Source organism: Danio rerio, chromosome 15 (assembly GCF_049306965.1).
Source record: "Danio rerio strain Tuebingen ecotype United States chromosome 15, GRCz12tu, whole genome shotgun sequence".
Lineage (NCBI taxonomy): Eukaryota > Metazoa > Chordata > Actinopteri > Cypriniformes > Danionidae > Danio > Danio rerio.
Genome location: NC_133190.1, coordinates 29,986,677 through 30,005,023, shown reverse-complemented (window position 1 = coordinate 30,005,023; position 18,347 = coordinate 29,986,677). Strand labels below are relative to the sequence as shown.

The window sequence follows — 18,347 nt, the reverse complement described above, 5'->3', positions numbered from 1 at the left end:
TTATGTACATGTAGACATTACATGCAACATTAGGTCATGAAAATTGACTTGAAAGTCCTGGAACAGTCATCGAATATTTGTAGTAAAAATGTGTATGAGCTCTTTGGAACAAGTCTTCCATTTAGACTTTTCCATATGATAACGACTTTTTTTTTTTTTATTATTATTATTATTATTTTTTTTACACATTCAGGCCGGCCTGTCGTCTGGGTCTGTCACACTCATACACTACAGACAATTTAGCCTATCCAATTCCCCTGTAGCATGTCTTTGGACTGTGGGGGAAACCCATGTGAACGCAGGGAGAACATACAAACTCCTCACAGAAATGCCAACTGAGCCGAGGTTCGAACCAGCGACCTTCTTGCTGTGAGGCAACAGCACTACCTACTGCGCCACTGCTTTGCCCCGATAAAAAAAAAAACAAATGTGAACATTTTTTTTTTCTCCCAGTTTCTTTGAATTTATTTAGAGTGGGTTTGAGTAAAATGTGGACATGTGAGCATAGCGTGATGTTAAAACAATGGCTACTACTGAAATAATATAGATTAATAATACATTTATAGATGTTTGGAAATAATAGAGTCCCTATATTTCAGTTGACAGACCTTATAGTAAATGACCTATGCACTTTGAACTATTATTCAAAATCTGATAAGTTATAACCTGAAATAAACAGTTTGCACTTCAAAAAATTTCGTCAGCCAGACATCCTCTTCCTGTGTGGTTATTTTGAAGTAGGCCTCCACGATATTAGAAAATCTAACATTGCGATAGTTTGTTATTCTGCTATTATATTTGAAGATTTGAATACAATTTCACCAGATGACTTAAATAGTTCTATTTAAAATATATATTTTATATTAGCTAATTGATTGGAATAATTCTGTAGTTGCATCTGCATAAAACCTAATAAACCATCTCTGGAAACATAGAAAAATACAATAAATAAAAAGACACAACAGAAATTAGCCATTATTTATTGTTTTCCGAGGAGTCCAACAGTATTCAGGGACAGTAATTAAATAGTCAAATGTAAAAAAAATATTGCATAGCCTTTGTTCTTGAATAATAATTCAATCAAAGTTATTGTTATTAAGGTTACAATTGGTACAGTTTCTTATGCCTGGATGCTTTTAAAATCCTCATACAGTCAAATGCATGCAAATTATGAATAATCCAGAATCAATATGCAAATCCTGCAATGTGACTGATGTGAATGATCACATTGTGATATCGATGTTGAACCGATATATCATGCAGCCCTATTATGAAGCTTGTTCACTTGACTTACTAAAGTCTGTTACAAAAGCCTATAAAATGTTGCTCAGCATCTCTATCCACTGCATGAGGCCACTTAGAAAATCTGATGCAGTGTAACAAACACCACAGGTATTCACATGACCAGTGGTGAAAAGAATCTGTGTTGGTGTGATCGGCCCGTCACACCGTAGGACATATTGCTTACAACTGGTACAATGGAAAAGGGAGTGACTTGCGTGATGCGTTCCTCAAGATTGGTGGAGTGTCACCAAAGAGGGCGGCCCGATGGGTGTGTTGGATGGGCGGTGGGGGCGAAGAGAAAGCAGGCCTTAGGTTTCACTCTCTCACCTGACACCGTTCTCGGCCCCTGCCAGCGCTGACTGACATCTTCAATGGGCCCTTTGAAGCGAGCTCCAGTTTAATTAAGAGGTTTGCCTTGCTTGGCAGTGATCTGTGAAAGCCTGGGATAAATATTGAATGGGGTTCACCCGCTGGTTACGGCGCTCCGGGGATAAACAGGTGCTTTGTGAGATTGGGGATTTGCGGGGTGGGAGCGCTCCGGGGCAGCTATCAGGAGGGCTATAGGGAGTAAAGACCTCACTGAAATGCTTCACTCGCTGTCTCTGTCTCTCGCCCGCTATCTCTTTCTCTCTCTATGTCCATCTGTATGGTGCGGGTGCAGTGGCCCAGGCAGGCGGACAGTGTGAGATTTCAGTCTCTCAGGTGTCAGCCTCTCAGAGTCAGCCTGTTGAAATGCAGTCTCCATTGTTGGCGCTCACACTCGGGCCTGCATCTTCCAGCACAGGGCCATTGTAGAGCGCAGACAATCTAGCCTCACCATCTCAAACACAGGAGCTGCTCTCTCCACACCTCACCTGGCAAACAGAAATGCCATTGTCTGACAGAACAAGCCCAGCTCTTATAATGTTTTTTGCCAGTAACTGATAAGTACTTGGTGGGATTCTGCACGTCCTCACAAAATAATTTCATGATTTCACTTCTTTGCTGCTTCATCTTAATTCCAGTTTCTTAAGCTTTACACTAAGGCTGCACGATATTGGAAAAAATCTAACATTGCGATATTTTGTGATTCTGAGATATCTATTTCGATATGAATACCTTTTCACCAGATTACTTGATTATCTCTATTTGGAAAGAATTAGCAATTTTAGATTGGTTGTGATGATTCTACAGAGAAGTGCATCTGAATAAAATATAATAAACCATCTAAAAACAGATCAATACAATAAAAAAACAGATGCACTTAAAATAAACAATGTTTTATCATTTTCTTAGTCGAACAGTATTCATGTAGAGTAATTAAATAATAAATTTTCTTTTTGCAATATTTAACCAATTCAATGCTTGTACACAATATTAGTAATTTATTAGGTACAAATGAATGATGAGATGAACTGAATTCTCGGTATCCAATGCAAGAATTACATTCAGGTGGTGTGCACCAACTTTACAATTCCTGACTCAAGAATTTATACCCAGCTGATATTAACAGGTTGAATTTAGTGGAATTCGTCACTTGTCAATCTCCGGCGGCCACAGCCAAAAATACTTCCTCTTCTTCTCTTGTTCAGTTTCAACCCAGTTTCAACCCAACCCAGCTAGCTGCAGAGCTCAAATTCATTTTAGACATTCAGGCCTTTGCATTTCATTCTTTTCATTCTTCATTAGTATGCAAGGCGTATCACACTCAATGAAGAAGTTTGGTTAATTTAGCACCTTAAGCAATAAAAATGTAGTTGTTTAATGAAATGAAAAATAGACAAAATAATAAAAAAGATTTTGCCCTTTTCCTAACAAAAATAAAAATAATTCAATAAATTACAAGTTACAAACAAGTTACAAATTTCTTATCCGTGAATGCTTTAAAAATCATTATAGTCACAGGCATCAAAAACACATGAAAATGATAACTTATAATATATAATATAATAACTCATAGTCATAGAATGATCACATTGCGATATCGATGCTGAAACGATATATTGTGCAGCCTTACTTTACACTAATTATTTTTATTTTATTTCAGATTATTAATAAATTGCTCCTATTATTGTTTTTTTTACTTCACTAAAATATCCTTTTTGAGCAATTAGCAGGCAAAATTAACTTGCAGAAACACTTTATATATATATATATATATATATATATATATATATATATATATATATATATATATATATATATATATATATATATATATATATATATATTATATATAAAATAAGGAACTACTGCATTTAACAGGTGTTCATCTGACTTAGTTGTGCTGTCCTGTCCTATTAACCCAGAAACTGTACTGTACTGTACTGTTAAAGTCCCCATGAATTGGAAGCTGCAGTCGTTTTTTTTTTTTCGTATTGTGACATTTCTTAGTGAAACGGAATTTTAAAGAAGAAAAAAAGTGGGCGGAGCTTGTTTTTTCTATCTGGGCTGAATGGATGTTGTAAAGTAGGCATTTCATTCAGAAAGATCAGGAAAGGGGTTTCAGGAGAGATTACAACCTAACAGACTCTTCCTGCTTACCATTTCTCTTTGTTATCGAAACTGTCAGTTGAACCTGCGTGCTTAAGTATGTTAGCCATTCCCATTACCTCAAAATCACATAATCCGCTAATTTAACTGAAAAAAAAAAAAACAGTTTTAATTCAAAAAAAGAAGTTTATTTCAGATTTCAATTAAAGATTAGAAGAGCAGTTTTTTGTTTTTTCTTAACAACACGCACAGATAAATTGTTCACCACAAAACTGGCAATGTGATCTAACAAGATTGAATTGTTAATTTTGATGTTTTGGAGACTTTAACTGGTTTTGCTCTGTTTTTATTTTTAAGAAAGAACCAGTTTATTAAAGTAGTCCATTTGTGATTTATACTTAATTAATTGCACGAAAGCATTGTTATAAAATAAATGTATTATTTTGTATTAGAATTTACTATAATGAAAATAAAAGGCCACACTTCATTTTAATGTACAATTCACACTTAAAAAACAATTGACTAAGATTTCTAGCTCAAACTACATATTAGATGATTCTTAATAGTTCGTAAAGTAGTAATTGGGTTTAGCAATGTAAAAAAGATCACGCTTTACAAGTGCTAATAAATAGTTAATAATAATAAGCCAGTAGTAAATGGTGTGAATTGGTACTCCAACTAAAGTGTTCTAAATACAAAATTGGTTCTAAAAAGTTTGACTATTCACAATAAAGAGATACTCTTGTATGTTTTGTCAGTGTTTTTGTAGGCCTTACAGAAATCTTAAATAGTTGTTATTCACTCCTCAGCAATTATTCTCTTTAAAAGGTCTAAATTATAGTAAAAATTCTCAAATTAACAATGTGCGTTATTTCAAATGTTGCACACACTGCAACAACAACAACAAAAAAATACTTCGATTTTTTTGCTTTCTAATACAACTAACCAAACATGCTAAAGTAAAGTTACATGTACTGAGCCTTGCTTTATAGTAACTGAACAACATTCAGTTTATGCTTAAAACAAGAACAAACCTCTGTAAATGTAAATATCTGTTTTTGTTTTTTTTTTGCATAAGTTTGCTTTTTTGAGAGCTATTTAAGTTTTTCTAAAGTAGTAAAAAGTACTAGTTTTGTGGGATGTGATATTTTGAATTTAATTTAGTGTCATTATTTACACATATTGACATTTTGTTCTCTTTGACATTTTCTTGTGATTTTAAAACTACGGAAACCTTTTTTTTTTTCTCATTGGCTTTGGTGCATTTCTCACAACACAATTTACTTTAACTTTAACATTTGCACAACAGTTATTGCATTTCTCAAAACAATTAGTACAAACTGGAGTTGATAACCTGCAAAAGCGTGTCACTTGCTCAAAATAGATAGCTCATTCCTCAAAAGCAAGTAGTCATATCAATGAAAGTGTCAGTGTCATCAGGATGAAAAGTCTTGACACCATTGTTTATGAACAAGATAGTCAAATGGCTTTGTCATGTTTTCATTATTACAGTATACATTTTTTTTTTCCAATGCAAAAAAATCAGATTTTGGTGACACTTCCTGAAAATTTTGCACAGCCATTTGAAAACTACAGTAAAGTTAGTCATCACTGCATTTAGTGAGTTATCTGAGTACAAGACACTGAATTTGTATGTTTCACATTTTTACTGCATATTCTCTTTGCAATTCTAATGTATTTACAGCATTGTGCAAAAGAATAAAAACACCTTTATTTACAACAAACATAAAATTCCTTTGGGTAGAGCTGTGCACAACTCTAAACAATAATGCAGTACATATTGGAACTTAACCTACAACATTCATAGGTCTGTAAATAATTCATCAAATTGTTCAATTTAGACATTTTCAGGAGAAAAAAAAAAGGTATACATTTTTTTCAATTAAAATTTGCTTGACAGAGTTTGACAACTAGGTGACCAATTTTGTATGTAATGACTCGGGTAAAGAAAGACTATTAGTTTTATCTGGAATGACTATTCAGCATTCACAAGTTTAGTTAATTTTGACTGACATGACAAAAGCAAATAATGATGTTATGAAACAGCAGAGAGTTATATGAAAGCAATTGATGCATGTCCAAAAGCATTTGCAATTTGTTGGAAGGAATGAGAAACTGCTACTGTGTTGTGCACACATGACTAATTGTTTTGATGAATGCTTTAACTGCTGTTCAATTGTAAATAGTGTTGTGAGAAATGCACCAAAGCCACTGATAAAAACTGGAAATGCAGACTTTTAATGCACTTGTTGAAGTTTTAATGTCGTGTTTTGAATTCACATCACAAGAATCATTCAGAACATTTTGCTTTGCAATAAAGTAAGTAAATATAAATTTTTACGTAACCTCTAATATGCACCATATAGTGACTAACAGCTTATTTTATGTATTTGTAGTATGTGTGTTGGCCCTGAACTGTACCTAGCTGTTAGGTCCTACAGAAGCTGTGAAACGCTGTCATTGTACACGATTCTGCTACAAACCCCCAAAGACGCTTTCTCAATGCCCTTGCTCATTTTTTAGTGGCAGAACAATGGGCACATTTTATTAGCAGAGCAACGATCTGCTAGATGCATCTGCAGGTGTCTGCCCCGAACTGGAACAGCATGCTTGGGTTAACGCTCCCACACAAAGCTTTGCACTGTTTCATTACGAGCCACTGTTGAGGTCTAGAGCAGCCTAAGGTGTAGCTCTCTCTGCTCTGCTGATATCAGGGCCTCGCCGTGAAAGAATGCGCCACTCCGTCTGAATGTGTCTGTGGCGGCAGGTCTGGCCAATGGAGGCTGTTATCTGCATTCCAGGGGTGTCTTATTTGCTGCACGGTAGTGAGAGGGGCCGAAACTGTGGCAGGCTGCATGTAACGGATACCCTTGTGTCAGCTGTTTCCTGCACGGCTGCTGACAAGGCCTCCCATTCACAATCAGCCCTTTCTCTCCCCCCTGCAATGAATAAGTAATTATTCGGTATAGGAGGCAGGATACTTGGACTGGCCTATTGAATGTGGCAGCAGCAGGTAAAGTGATCAGCCGGGCCGTAACTCTTCCTGCGAAGCTGTAACCTTAGCTGCTGCCAGCTCTCTGTTTATTTAGCACGTCGGACCTGGTCTTTGTCCCGCCAGGGGACAGTTTGCAAGATGGGCTCACATTCGCTTCCATTCTATCACTTGCTGTAATATTTAATGACAAACACGGTTTGAGAAGCAGCTCTGGTAACGGGAGCTGGACCTCTTCAGCGGAGCGCAGGCTAAAGGACAGCTTGATCCCTGATGTGAAGGTGTAACACACGCCGTGACTTAGCATTTGCTTATGAGGGATAATCTTACTGTCACTCTTAGGAAGAAAAGAAACAGTAGCTTTTTAAAGGATTGAAGTTAATAATTAAAAAAATATATTCATTGATGTAAATACTATAATATTGGATACGTTCAATATTTTTTTTTATTTAAAGGTGCAGTATGTAACTTTGACACCCAGTGGTCAAACTAGTTATTGCATTTGTTTTGATGCAGGAATGCAAGCACAGGTTGCCAGATTGTGGAACAACAAGGCTGATTTGAATCGTGTTCTAAATAAAAGCAACAGCACCCGATAAAAGGAATGTTTTCTATATTAAAAAGTAAAAAAAAAACTTTTAAAGTTTTTGTACTAACCAACACCTCGAATTGATATATTAGAAATGGCTTCTATTTCATGCAGCTGAACAACAGAAAACTGACAATGATCACTTCAGGTACATCTCATGTGCCTGATTCAGTGTTAAATGCTAACAATGTGAGAATAAATGCCATTTTTCATGACTCTTATTTGCCATACCGCTGAAAGCAACAGCAAATAGTTCACCTTGAAAAAAAAAAACTTATTAAAATTGAACTTTGGAAGTAAACACATATCAGTGATTCAGCGTGTAATAATGATAAAGAGGTTTAATATGTATTATTTGATTATAAACCTTGCCTTTTGTTGAGCAAGTGCAAATTCTGTGCTCCTGAATGGCTGTATTTAAATTTCTGTCGTGTTTCGTCTGGTGCTACAGCCAAATTGTTAATCACTGCAAATCTCATCATGTAGCGTATTGGTAGGCCACAGGGTTACAATACAACTGCTCACCTAATGTTTACGTTTTTAATGTTTATATTATTTGCTAATTAATAACCTCATGTGGAACTCTGAATCTGCGTCTTCTTTCGGAGGCTGTTTCTGTCCACAGGAGGTCACGTTTCGGTCACGGGCGCATGCTTTGACAGCCTTTCTGAATGAATGAATGAATGAATGAATGAATGAAATATGCAGTTTTCCACCAAGGCAACCCGGGGTGCTGAAATATGATGGGCTAAACTAGCATTGGGCAGGTTAAAAGAACCAAAACAAAGATATTATCAAAGCAGAATATCTGACTTCAGCATTGTTTTTCAGATAAACAAGAATGTTCACTTAGCATGTTTCCTAAATTTCTACAAACATATTGTGGTCTGTTTATGCTTTAGAAGAGTTCAAAACTTACACACAGCATTTTTAAATCACCTTCGCCATTAAATTCATGCTCCCTTACGGTTAAAAGACCAATAATATAGTAATGCAATTAAATATAAGCTTTACCAAAGTGGTAAATGAATATGAAGCTTTAATAGTTTTCTAGTCCCTAAATTTGCCTACATTATGTAGTATACTTTCTTTATACAAAAGTGTAATATTAACTAGACCCAGTCAAATCCTAGTTTAAAGGGATAGTTCACCCCAAAATACAAAATTCTGACATCATTAACTGAGCGTTCACTTGTCACAAGCCTGTTTGTTTCTTTTTTGGTTAAACACAAATTTTAAAACATTTTGGAAACTGGTAGCCATTCATTTCCATATTATTTGTTTTTCTACTATCTTTTGTGTTCACTTGAAAAAGAAAGGCATAAAGCTTTGGAACCACTTGAAAATTAGTAAATATTAAGTAAATTGGTATTTTTGGGTGAACTATCCCTTTAAGTTTTAAGGTAAAATACATTTTAATAGTGCTCTAATTAACAAATTGAGGACCTCCCCATGTATGACAACTGTATTTTCAGCATCATTATTTCAGTCTTTAGTGTTACATGATCCTACAAAAACATTTTAATATGCTGATTTAGTAACTGCTCTTATTATGGATTTTCAAAGGATTGTGCTGCCTTATGGTTTTGTGGATTTTTTGTTTTGTTTTATAAATAATATATTGGCTATCACTTTTTTTCAGTTTAAATGAGCTGCTTTATGTAGTAATTTTCTTATTAGAAAATTGTGAACAACTTATCAACATAAAGGAAAATTTGAACAATTTTATTTTAGGAATTGTTTTTATTTTAGGGGAGGGACAAAAGTATGTTAAATGTACCGTATATGCTCTTAAAAAAAAAGAAGTGTGCGTCCGTGCGTGCGTGCGTGTGTGTGTGTGTGTGTTTAAAAAAATTTAATCTTATTAGTTACAAATTAATACATCTGGCATAACTTGTTTAATTTAAGCACATTTCCACTGACTTGGAATTTGTTATTTCACTTTAGTTTAAGCTAATTTAACCCAAGAGCAAATCTGTTTTACTAATTTTAAAAATCCTTACTGATCTCAAAAGTAGCGTTAGAATAATACCACTTAATATTACAAGTTAAAAATTATGAAAGTAAATTTATTCAATTTTACCAAACCAAAAAGTCATTTCTTGATCGCATTGGGATGTTTATCATTAGTATATTTTTGGCAGTGTATTGCCAACATTCTATTTTTTTTCTAATCAAAGAACCAAAACATCTTTGCTTTGAGTGCATCGGTCCATTTAATCACATTCAGTCTTGTGCATCCTGTGTGCTAGAGGGCAAACAATAAGTTGCTTTCTGCAGCTCACTTATAGGTCATTTGTATAACTGTTAACATGGGCTTCTCAATTCCCTATGCAGTCCTGCACATCTATAAATCTTACTGAACCAAAACTTTTAAACTATATTTGAAACTGTGCAGACTTTTTTTTACACCAAAATCGGTGCAGAAAACCTGAAAAGAAAGTAGGTCATTACAGCATCTGCACCCACCTATCAGCAGTGACCAAAAACCTAATTCATGCCTAATTCAAGCCATCTAGTCCATCAGATGATGAAATGATACTGGAAATATTCAAGGTGTAACATTTCAGTTAGATTGTAGGTTAAAACGCTTGACTTGCAGTAAAACTTCATGCATGCAGTATTTCAGCACTCTGATGAAATACCGCTGTCTCCCACAGAATGAAACCGTGGCTCTGCTTGACATCAGCTGTGTAACACATGAGTTTTGTGTCATTCCCATGAATAAAGGAGAAAGTGGGACACTTAAAATCCCCATCCCATCCTCAAGATCAGTTTCACCACTAGAGCTGGCTGCAGGCAAGCATGGCCTTTTGTGTGAAAGCTGCAATTAGAGAGATCCAATCAGGAGCCCCCTAGCATGAACAATGGCATAGTCTAAAATTACAGTCTTGCTTGGGGTCATTCTGTTTTGACTTCTAGCATTTGCCTGTTTTGTGGATGATTATCTATATGACCACTAATACAAAAGCCTTTTCATGAAGTGGACAAACAAGGGCTGTAGCATTGTTTCATGTAGGATGTTGCTCTTTGTAATGTTTTCGCTTGACTTGTTTTTCTCTCTTTTGTATCCTGCAGTCCCCCGTGTCTTGTTCTCTCTGTCCTTGCGCCAACCTCAAAGCGGGGCAAAAAATGGCTGAAATGTCCAAGGACAATGAGAAAGACAAAGATGGAAGCGGGAAAAAAAAGATCCCAAAGATCTTCTTTGGCACTCGGACTCATAAGCAGATCACACAGATTGCTAGGGAGCTGAAACGAACGCTTTACTCCACCGTGCCCATGACGATACTGTCCAGTCGAGACCACACCTGTGTCCATCCTGAAGTGGTTCCTCATGCCAACCGCAACGAACGTTGCAAGGAGTTCCTGGAGGCCAAGAATGTGAGTTGGCCCTTCCTCTGTTACATTGTGACATCGCAAGCACCTTCGAGCATAGGTTCTTCATTCATCTGTCATCATTAGAGAGATAAAAAAGTGTGGAGTTAGAGTTCATCGAGTTCAAGGCGTCTTATGAGTCGGAACCTTGAACTCTGTCAGTGTCAGAATTTTGAAAGACCTAAAGATAGACAGTAAATTCTTTTCACTTGGTTCTCACAAAACCTTTATTTAAATGCCTAGGCTGTAGCGATGAATCAAAAAGAAAGTTCTTGGTCGCAACAAATGATGTACTTGGCCCAAAATACCCATTATAATTGTAGTCTTTACTTTATAACAGCTCAACAAATAATTTTTTTTTCCACATATAGAAGGCATTCTTAGAATATTTTACTAAATAAATCAATTTAGGATCATTTAGATCATTCTGATGAATAAATATAAAGGACCCTACCATACACCCGGCGCGATAAAGCGCAAGACATGTTTTGTGTGATTTGCTGCTATTTGATACCAGCACAACTGTAATTTTCATGTTTTCCACCACGTTGTTTAAATAGCAAATCCATTTGCACCACTATGTGGACTCATGGATCTGTTGGTCTATAAAGGAGCATTGTTGGCACGTTGCTATTTTGAGCAACTAAAATAGACAGCTGTTGACGAGCTGAAAGCAGATGTAAAGGCCAACACAGAACCAGTTAGTTGTGCCTATGTATTCAAACGCTCACACATTGCTTATTACACACAGGATGTGCAGCAATACACAAAAATATTTACATACAAGAAAAATAAAGGATTAAAATGTTACAGAAATTATTATTTTAACATAAATATAACAACCACTACCTCCATGCCTTCTACATCTCGTTTTTTTTTTCAGTTCATGACAGTTTGCTTTTGTATAATGTTTTTTTTATTAGTAGTAGTATTATTTGTTTATATTTGTTTTAATAAAAACAAGTTTAGATTTATACACCTGTCAGGTTTTGGACCATAAGAGGCTGAAGAATAAGACGCGTGTTTTTTGACCACACTTCGTTATTTTTGTTCATTTATTCGTTTGCTGTTAGTAGATTAGTTTTAAAACAAATCTTAACAAACAAAATTAAATATGTAGGCTGTGCTGTGGAGTGCATACAACACCGTTTTCCTTATCTATAAAAGTAAAGGAGTAAAGTAAAGAGAAAGTAAAGAGGCCGAATGGAGATGGTTTGTTCCTTATCCTCGCGTGGCAGATTTGTTTTCGCTAGTGAAGCATTCAGTTTTTTTGACTTACAAATTCTGCCATGTAAATAGCAAATGCACCATGGTGTGACAGAACTGACTCTCAAAGGGAATGGGAGATGAGACTCTGGTTTATTTAATGCATGTATGCTCAACACAACCATAACTCATTAAGAGAATAAGCACAACCTTGTTAGACCATGCACCGTGGTGCAAAGCGAGTTTTTCCATCCTTAAAAAAGCAAAAGTGGATTTAGACATGCCCTTAATGTATTTTCTCCATGTGCGTTAGACTTTGCGCCTAGATCGTTAAAATAGAGCCAATTGACCGTTTTAACTGGAAGTTCCGGTAACACCTATAATAACTACACACTATGAATGTTAAGCAATAGCATCTAGTTAGTTGATATTTTGTTAAGCATTAACTCTACATTAATAAACGTTAGTAAACAGTTTATAACTGCAGCTACAAATACTGCATTATTGACTTATAACCAGATTTATAATGTGCTTAATAATTGTACTTTCATAATTTGTGACTGGTTGGTTTTTCATTACTAAATTAAGTATTGCATTATTTACAAACCATTTGTATTTAAGAGTAGTAGGAGGTTTTAAAGATCATTCAGAATGAGTTAGTAAATGATTATTTAACTATTAAAATTATACAAATTAACATTTGTATATCCTATTACTCAGGCATATAGTGATGGTTAATATGTATGATAATAAATGCTTTATTAACTCAACTTCATGCAGTTTCATGACAATCTAGTGAAGACTATTTATGCTTTATAAATACCTTATAAATGACAATTAAAGGCTTGGTATTGAATGAACAATAATCTTTGCAATATTATCTAGAGAAATAAAATTACTGTATAGTTTAAACATTGTTAAATAACAGGAGTGTCTAAATACAACATAAAATTGGAAAAACAACAATATAATAATTTAACAATATAATAGGATGCAACATTTCATTGATATTTAGCAATGTTTAAACGGTACAGTAATTTTGTTTTAGATAAGATTACAAAGATTTATTTTTTATTTGACACAGTTTCATTTGTGTATATTCAAGCGAATAGAAATAAATAAAGTAGTTTATTTTCTTTTTTTCTGTTTAGAATACAACTGAGCCTTAATTTGTAATTTTTAAGGGATTTATAAAGCATACATAGTCCTGACTTTAAAGTACAATTATTAAGCACATTGTAGATGTGGTTATAAGTCAACAATAGAGCATTTGTAGCTGCAGTTACAGTATAAACTGCTTACTAACTTTTAGTAATGCAGAGTTAATGCTTAACAGATAATTCATTCACTGTTTGCTAATGCTTAATAAATGGTTCATAGTGTGTAGTTATTATAAAGTGTTACAGAAGTTCCTAATAAATCAATAATTTTTCACTCACAGCAAACTTACTGTTTTAAGGTTAAGGATATTTTGCCTAAGCTTTCAAACTTGTACAACCAGACAAAGAATGCCATTCCAGAATAAGGTAATTTATAATAACCAAGAAAAAAAATGCACAAGCAGAAATTAATTGTTCACCTAAATAAATGCAGTCCCTCATTTATAATTTCTGACTAGAAATGGATTGAACCTGTAAACAATGTACCGATTACTTACCATTTTTAAATATGAATGATGACTTTCTTCATTCCAGAACACCCATATCATATATATTACATTCCTGAGGTAAGAAGACGTAAAATGAAAACCGCATTCTGTCTGAGCCATCCTTAATGCATTACTTAGTTTCATTACTTTCGATATAATTCTCATGCACTGACGAATTTTAAATTTGTATGTGATGATAATTTTGTGTGTGTGTGTATAGTTTTGTGTGTAATCTTCCCTGTTCTCTGTCCACTGACCACCTAAGTGTACAGGTCATGGCCTGTGCCCAGTGTCATCTTGGAGTGTTTGGCCTAAGTAGTGATCAACCCATCGTGAATTTGTTAGCCATTGAAAGTCTTGAACTGGATCTTGTGAACGGAGATTGACCTTCACTGTGGAACCAAACACCTGGTTTCCTGATCTTCACAGTGGCCTGCAGGCCAAACAGCAAGTGTGGCCACTTATTCTGTGAACCCTCTTCTTCTTTCACTGTAACACTGTCGAAAGAAAAGAAGATGAGCTGCCGACTCTGAAACACAAACCCTTGCTTTAAGGTTACACAAACTTAATCTCCATCACCAAAGCTGTGGAGAACAGTTGCAGGCGATAATATCCCCAATCAGTCATACAGACCTTTTTGTTGTGCAGCCTTGTCAGAGGCTTCAAACGCACTTTGTTCCAGCAGGAGATTCAGTATTGTCAGTGTTGCTTATTCTCTGACCATTGGGCAGCACGCATAATGATACCTATTACGCTGTCACCACAGGTGCCCACTCACCTGTCCACTGTCATGCTGCTGCACATGAAAGTGGGGGAAGACCATCCCGACAACCCCGTTCGGAAAGAGGAGAGAATGAGCTGTCGTTTTCCTCATTCTCCCTCGGGCCCCATCTCTTATATCCCCCTATGAGCCCCGCTAAGAGTCTTTATTCTGCTATCCTGGCCCTGCTGAATAGCTGAAGAGCGCAGGCTTTTCAGACACTTGTCGTTAGGTCGCACATCCCTCAGCGGTGCCATCATCACCTTCATAGGAGTTAGAAGACAGGGGGATAAAAATGGCATGATCGGGTTGACGTTTATCCCGTGCTTCCATTGATGGCTAATCCCTCTTTGAATATGTGTACTGGAAGCTGCTATCAGCCTTTCAGCAGGATGTTCCAGGGCTCTGTGAATTGCAAAACAATGCACATATGCTTCCCTTTTCTGCAGGCAAAGCCATACGTAAATGAACATAAAAACATTTATCTTGAGGATGTGAAAGTGATATCACTTTGTTTGTAGCAACAGATAAGGACCCATCTAAATACTAATTTAATGCAAAAACTAACCGCTCATTTTCATTTAGTGGGATTTACTGTAAGTCTACAACCATGGAGTTGCTTGCTTATACAGCTTATTTTGCACATAAAAATGTGCTTTGCCATTCTGCGTATGTTGAGACTTTCATTCATTTTTAGACATTCAGAGCAACTTGATATGAGGATTGATGTTGCTAACAGTTTTTTTTCTTATCATATTATTTTAATGTATTGTTATGAACACATGGCTTTGAAGTGCAAGCAGTTTGACAGTTAACTTCTGCCATTTGTTATTCTTACTCATTTACCCATTGCAGCAAAAGAACCAGCCTAACATTAGATATCTTACCAACTGCGCTTAAAGGTCCCATGAAATTAAAATAGTTTTTTTACATGTTATTATGAGTATGTTAGTCTTAAAGATATCTAAAAGCTAGTGTTCTCCAAAATAGTGACAAAATTTACGTTTAGAAAATATAAACCAGATTAAAAAATCTAAAGCTTGCAGTGTGTCACTTACACCTAAATGATTAAACTTTTTTTACAAGACGCCTCGTACAGTTTCTCATCAAATCTTGATCAATCAAATGCTATCTAGTATCTGACATGTCCCGCCCCTTCAAGATGTTTTTCATTTGCTTTTTATTTGATGCGCATGAGCTTAACCCCTCTCACTTGCAGAGCTGTCATAAAACATAATGCTATTGGCTGTTTTTTAAAAGGGGAGGAGCTACGCTGTCCCACCCTCTTTTTGTGTTTCACTTGAGATTACATTAAACATAGAATAAAAAATGCACATTTCAAACAGGACCTTTAAGGGTAACATAAATATGAGTTTTGTATTGTGCGTTCCACACTGGTAGTTTCATTTGAGCCTTTAAAAAAAGAGTTTTTACTCTTACATTTTAGTTCCATTTTAATGATTTGCTGTAAGGAAAATTGAAATAAATTTATTGTGATATTTCATTTCAATAAAATATGCTTATGTTAATGTCTTTTCAGGGTCGGTCATGCCGGTACTACCACAATGTCCATAAAATGCGTGATCAGAGCACTTTACAGTGGGTTCATGGTCTACACCAGGCCTGGGACATTGAAGAACTGGTGCGTCTTGGTGGTAAACTGCGGTCTTGTGCTTACTATGCAGCTCGGGAGCTCATGCAAGAGGCCTGCATTGTTTTCTGTCCATACAACTACTTGCTGGACCCCCTCATTCGTGAAAGTGTAAGAAGCAAACCATAAACCTTTCCATAAGTTTTATTATATAAAGAGTATACATAGTTTCTTCTAAGGATTATAGTAGGGCTGTTTTATTCATTTGTTTTTTATAGAATACTTCCAGTTTATAGTTTAAAATTGTAATGGGAATGGTCACTTTACACTTTAATATGGCATTTAACAGATGGTCACAGATATACGTAGCATTGTTTTGGATTAAAACAGCATTTTTGTTGTTGTTTTTAATGTTGTAATAAAATGATGATTTTTTTTCTTTCTGTACATTTAAGAATCCAGTTTTTTAAGAAAAATCACTCATTTCCACTAGTAATATTTTTGTTTGTATTTGCCATATACCATAATATTTACCATATCATAATTTTAGAATGATTTCTGATGGATCATGTTACACTGAGTACTAAAGTGATGCCTGCTGACCGCCTCCAAAGGACATGACAAAGAAAGAGAAGTGCTCACACTTTATTTGAATTATGTTCTAGAGAATTATAAAAAAAAAAAAAATATATATATATATAGCTAGCATTAAATAAAGAAGAACTTCCAGAGTCTATCCCAGTTCAGTGCTGGATTCAGCTAAAAACTCCTTAAAGGAGCAGCTCCAACAAGTAGAAGCTGTGGATTGTCAGCCACAACCTGTAAAGGTCTTTAATTTGTTAAAACTGAACCATGACATAAACTGTGTCTAGCATTAACGGTATGTTGTAGAAAGTATGTAAACAATGGCAAATGCTGTTTGACCGACCCAGCTAACAATTTAGCTACAAATTCATATTTATCCATCAAACTGCTGTAAACACCTCTCTACACTTTCCCTGCTTTTACATCTCAGATAATGAACTTACAAAAGATATTTGAATGTTTTATATTACTTACACATGCTTATTCAGAATATATGTGAAAGACATGTAACGCGTTGAGTTGGGTAAAAACAATACAGGATAGCTCGTCTAACTCGTGTTGCAGCAGAAAAATCAATCAAAGCTTACACAGATTGCACTCCATATCTTGCGCTTTATTATTCTGTCAACAGCATCAATGTATATTACAGAAAAATAACTTAATTTAAGCATCAGAAAAAAGTACATTAACATCAGTCCTGCACACATGCTGTTCTAGTGTTACATGCGTCTACAGACTATTCACACACACACACACATACAAAAAATGTTGAATCTCTCTTAAAGAAGCCACAACCTATTTTCAATCGATACAGACACTTGTCAGATTTTCTTTTAGAGAGCAGGCATAAGGTTCATCCTTTTTATTTTCTGTCTGATTAGGGCTCAAACAGGTACTGCTAACAGTTACTCTGACTGACAGTATTAACACAGCAGAGGCAAAGTGAGTGCTTGTGGATGCGTGACGCTTTCCTGGTGATGTGGAGCCAATCCGCGAACCACAGTACATTATGTTAGCTGACCAATCAGAGCCTCTTAAGTGATATGCCTTACAGAGGAACTATTAAATATGACAGTCGTTTTTTATGTTAGCAGAGTAGCTGCATATAATCAAAGTAAGATATTTGAAAAAAATTAGGTGATTTTCTACAAACGAAGCATGAGCATCTTTTTGTATCTTATTTGTATCTTATAAACACAATCAAGCCTTAAAATTACACTCTGACCACCCCTTTAAATATTACAATTAATATTACAATTACTTTCAATTTTAATATTTTTTGACAATATTGACATTTTACTACATGTGATATTATCAGATAACGTCAGTAGAAAGAAGAAAAATCCATATTCTTATCTCATTGCAGTGATAGAGATTGACTTGTAGAATGTCTTACTTTTGGACATAGTCCAACCTTGTTTTAAAGTATTTCGTTAAAGTCTTCAAATAAGATTAAAGACACATGGTAAGATGTTTTAAGGATTTTTATATAGTATGCTCCCATCTGTTGATAACTGTCGTGCCGTTCCTCTGCCAGATGGAAATCAATTTGAAGGAGCAGATTGTGGTGTTGGACGAAGCTCATAACATCGAGGACTGTGCCCGTGAGAGTGCTAGTTTCACCCTGAACCAAGCTCAGCTGTTGCTGGCACGTGATGAGATCGATGGAATGGTGACACACAACATTCGGCGTGATCAACACAGGCCTCTGTTGGCCTTCTGTTGCAGCCTCACCAAGTATGAACACTTTTTTTACTCAATGTTTTACATTGTATGAAGTGTGGCATTTATAATGTGATTTATCATAAATATTTCACGGATCAG

The 18,347-nt window shown here is 35.4% G+C and overlaps 1 protein-coding gene across 19 annotated transcripts in view; it reads left to right on the top strand.

Annotated features, from left to right (window-relative positions):
* brip1 (BRCA1 interacting helicase 1) overlaps positions 1 to 18,347 on the top strand; it is a 112,916-nt gene that overhangs the window by 10,352 nt on the left and 84,217 nt on the right. For all 19 annotated transcript variants that reach the window (XM_073923339.1, XM_073923335.1, XM_073923336.1 and 16 more), the window contains exons 7-9: positions 10,437 to 10,739; positions 15,888 to 16,109; positions 18,061 to 18,260. In XM_073923339.1, coding sequence (XP_073779440.1) covers positions 10,437 to 10,739; positions 15,888 to 16,109; positions 18,061 to 18,260 — 725 coding nt within the window. The remainder of the gene's footprint in view (positions 1 to 10,436; positions 10,740 to 15,887; positions 16,110 to 18,060; positions 18,261 to 18,347) is intronic.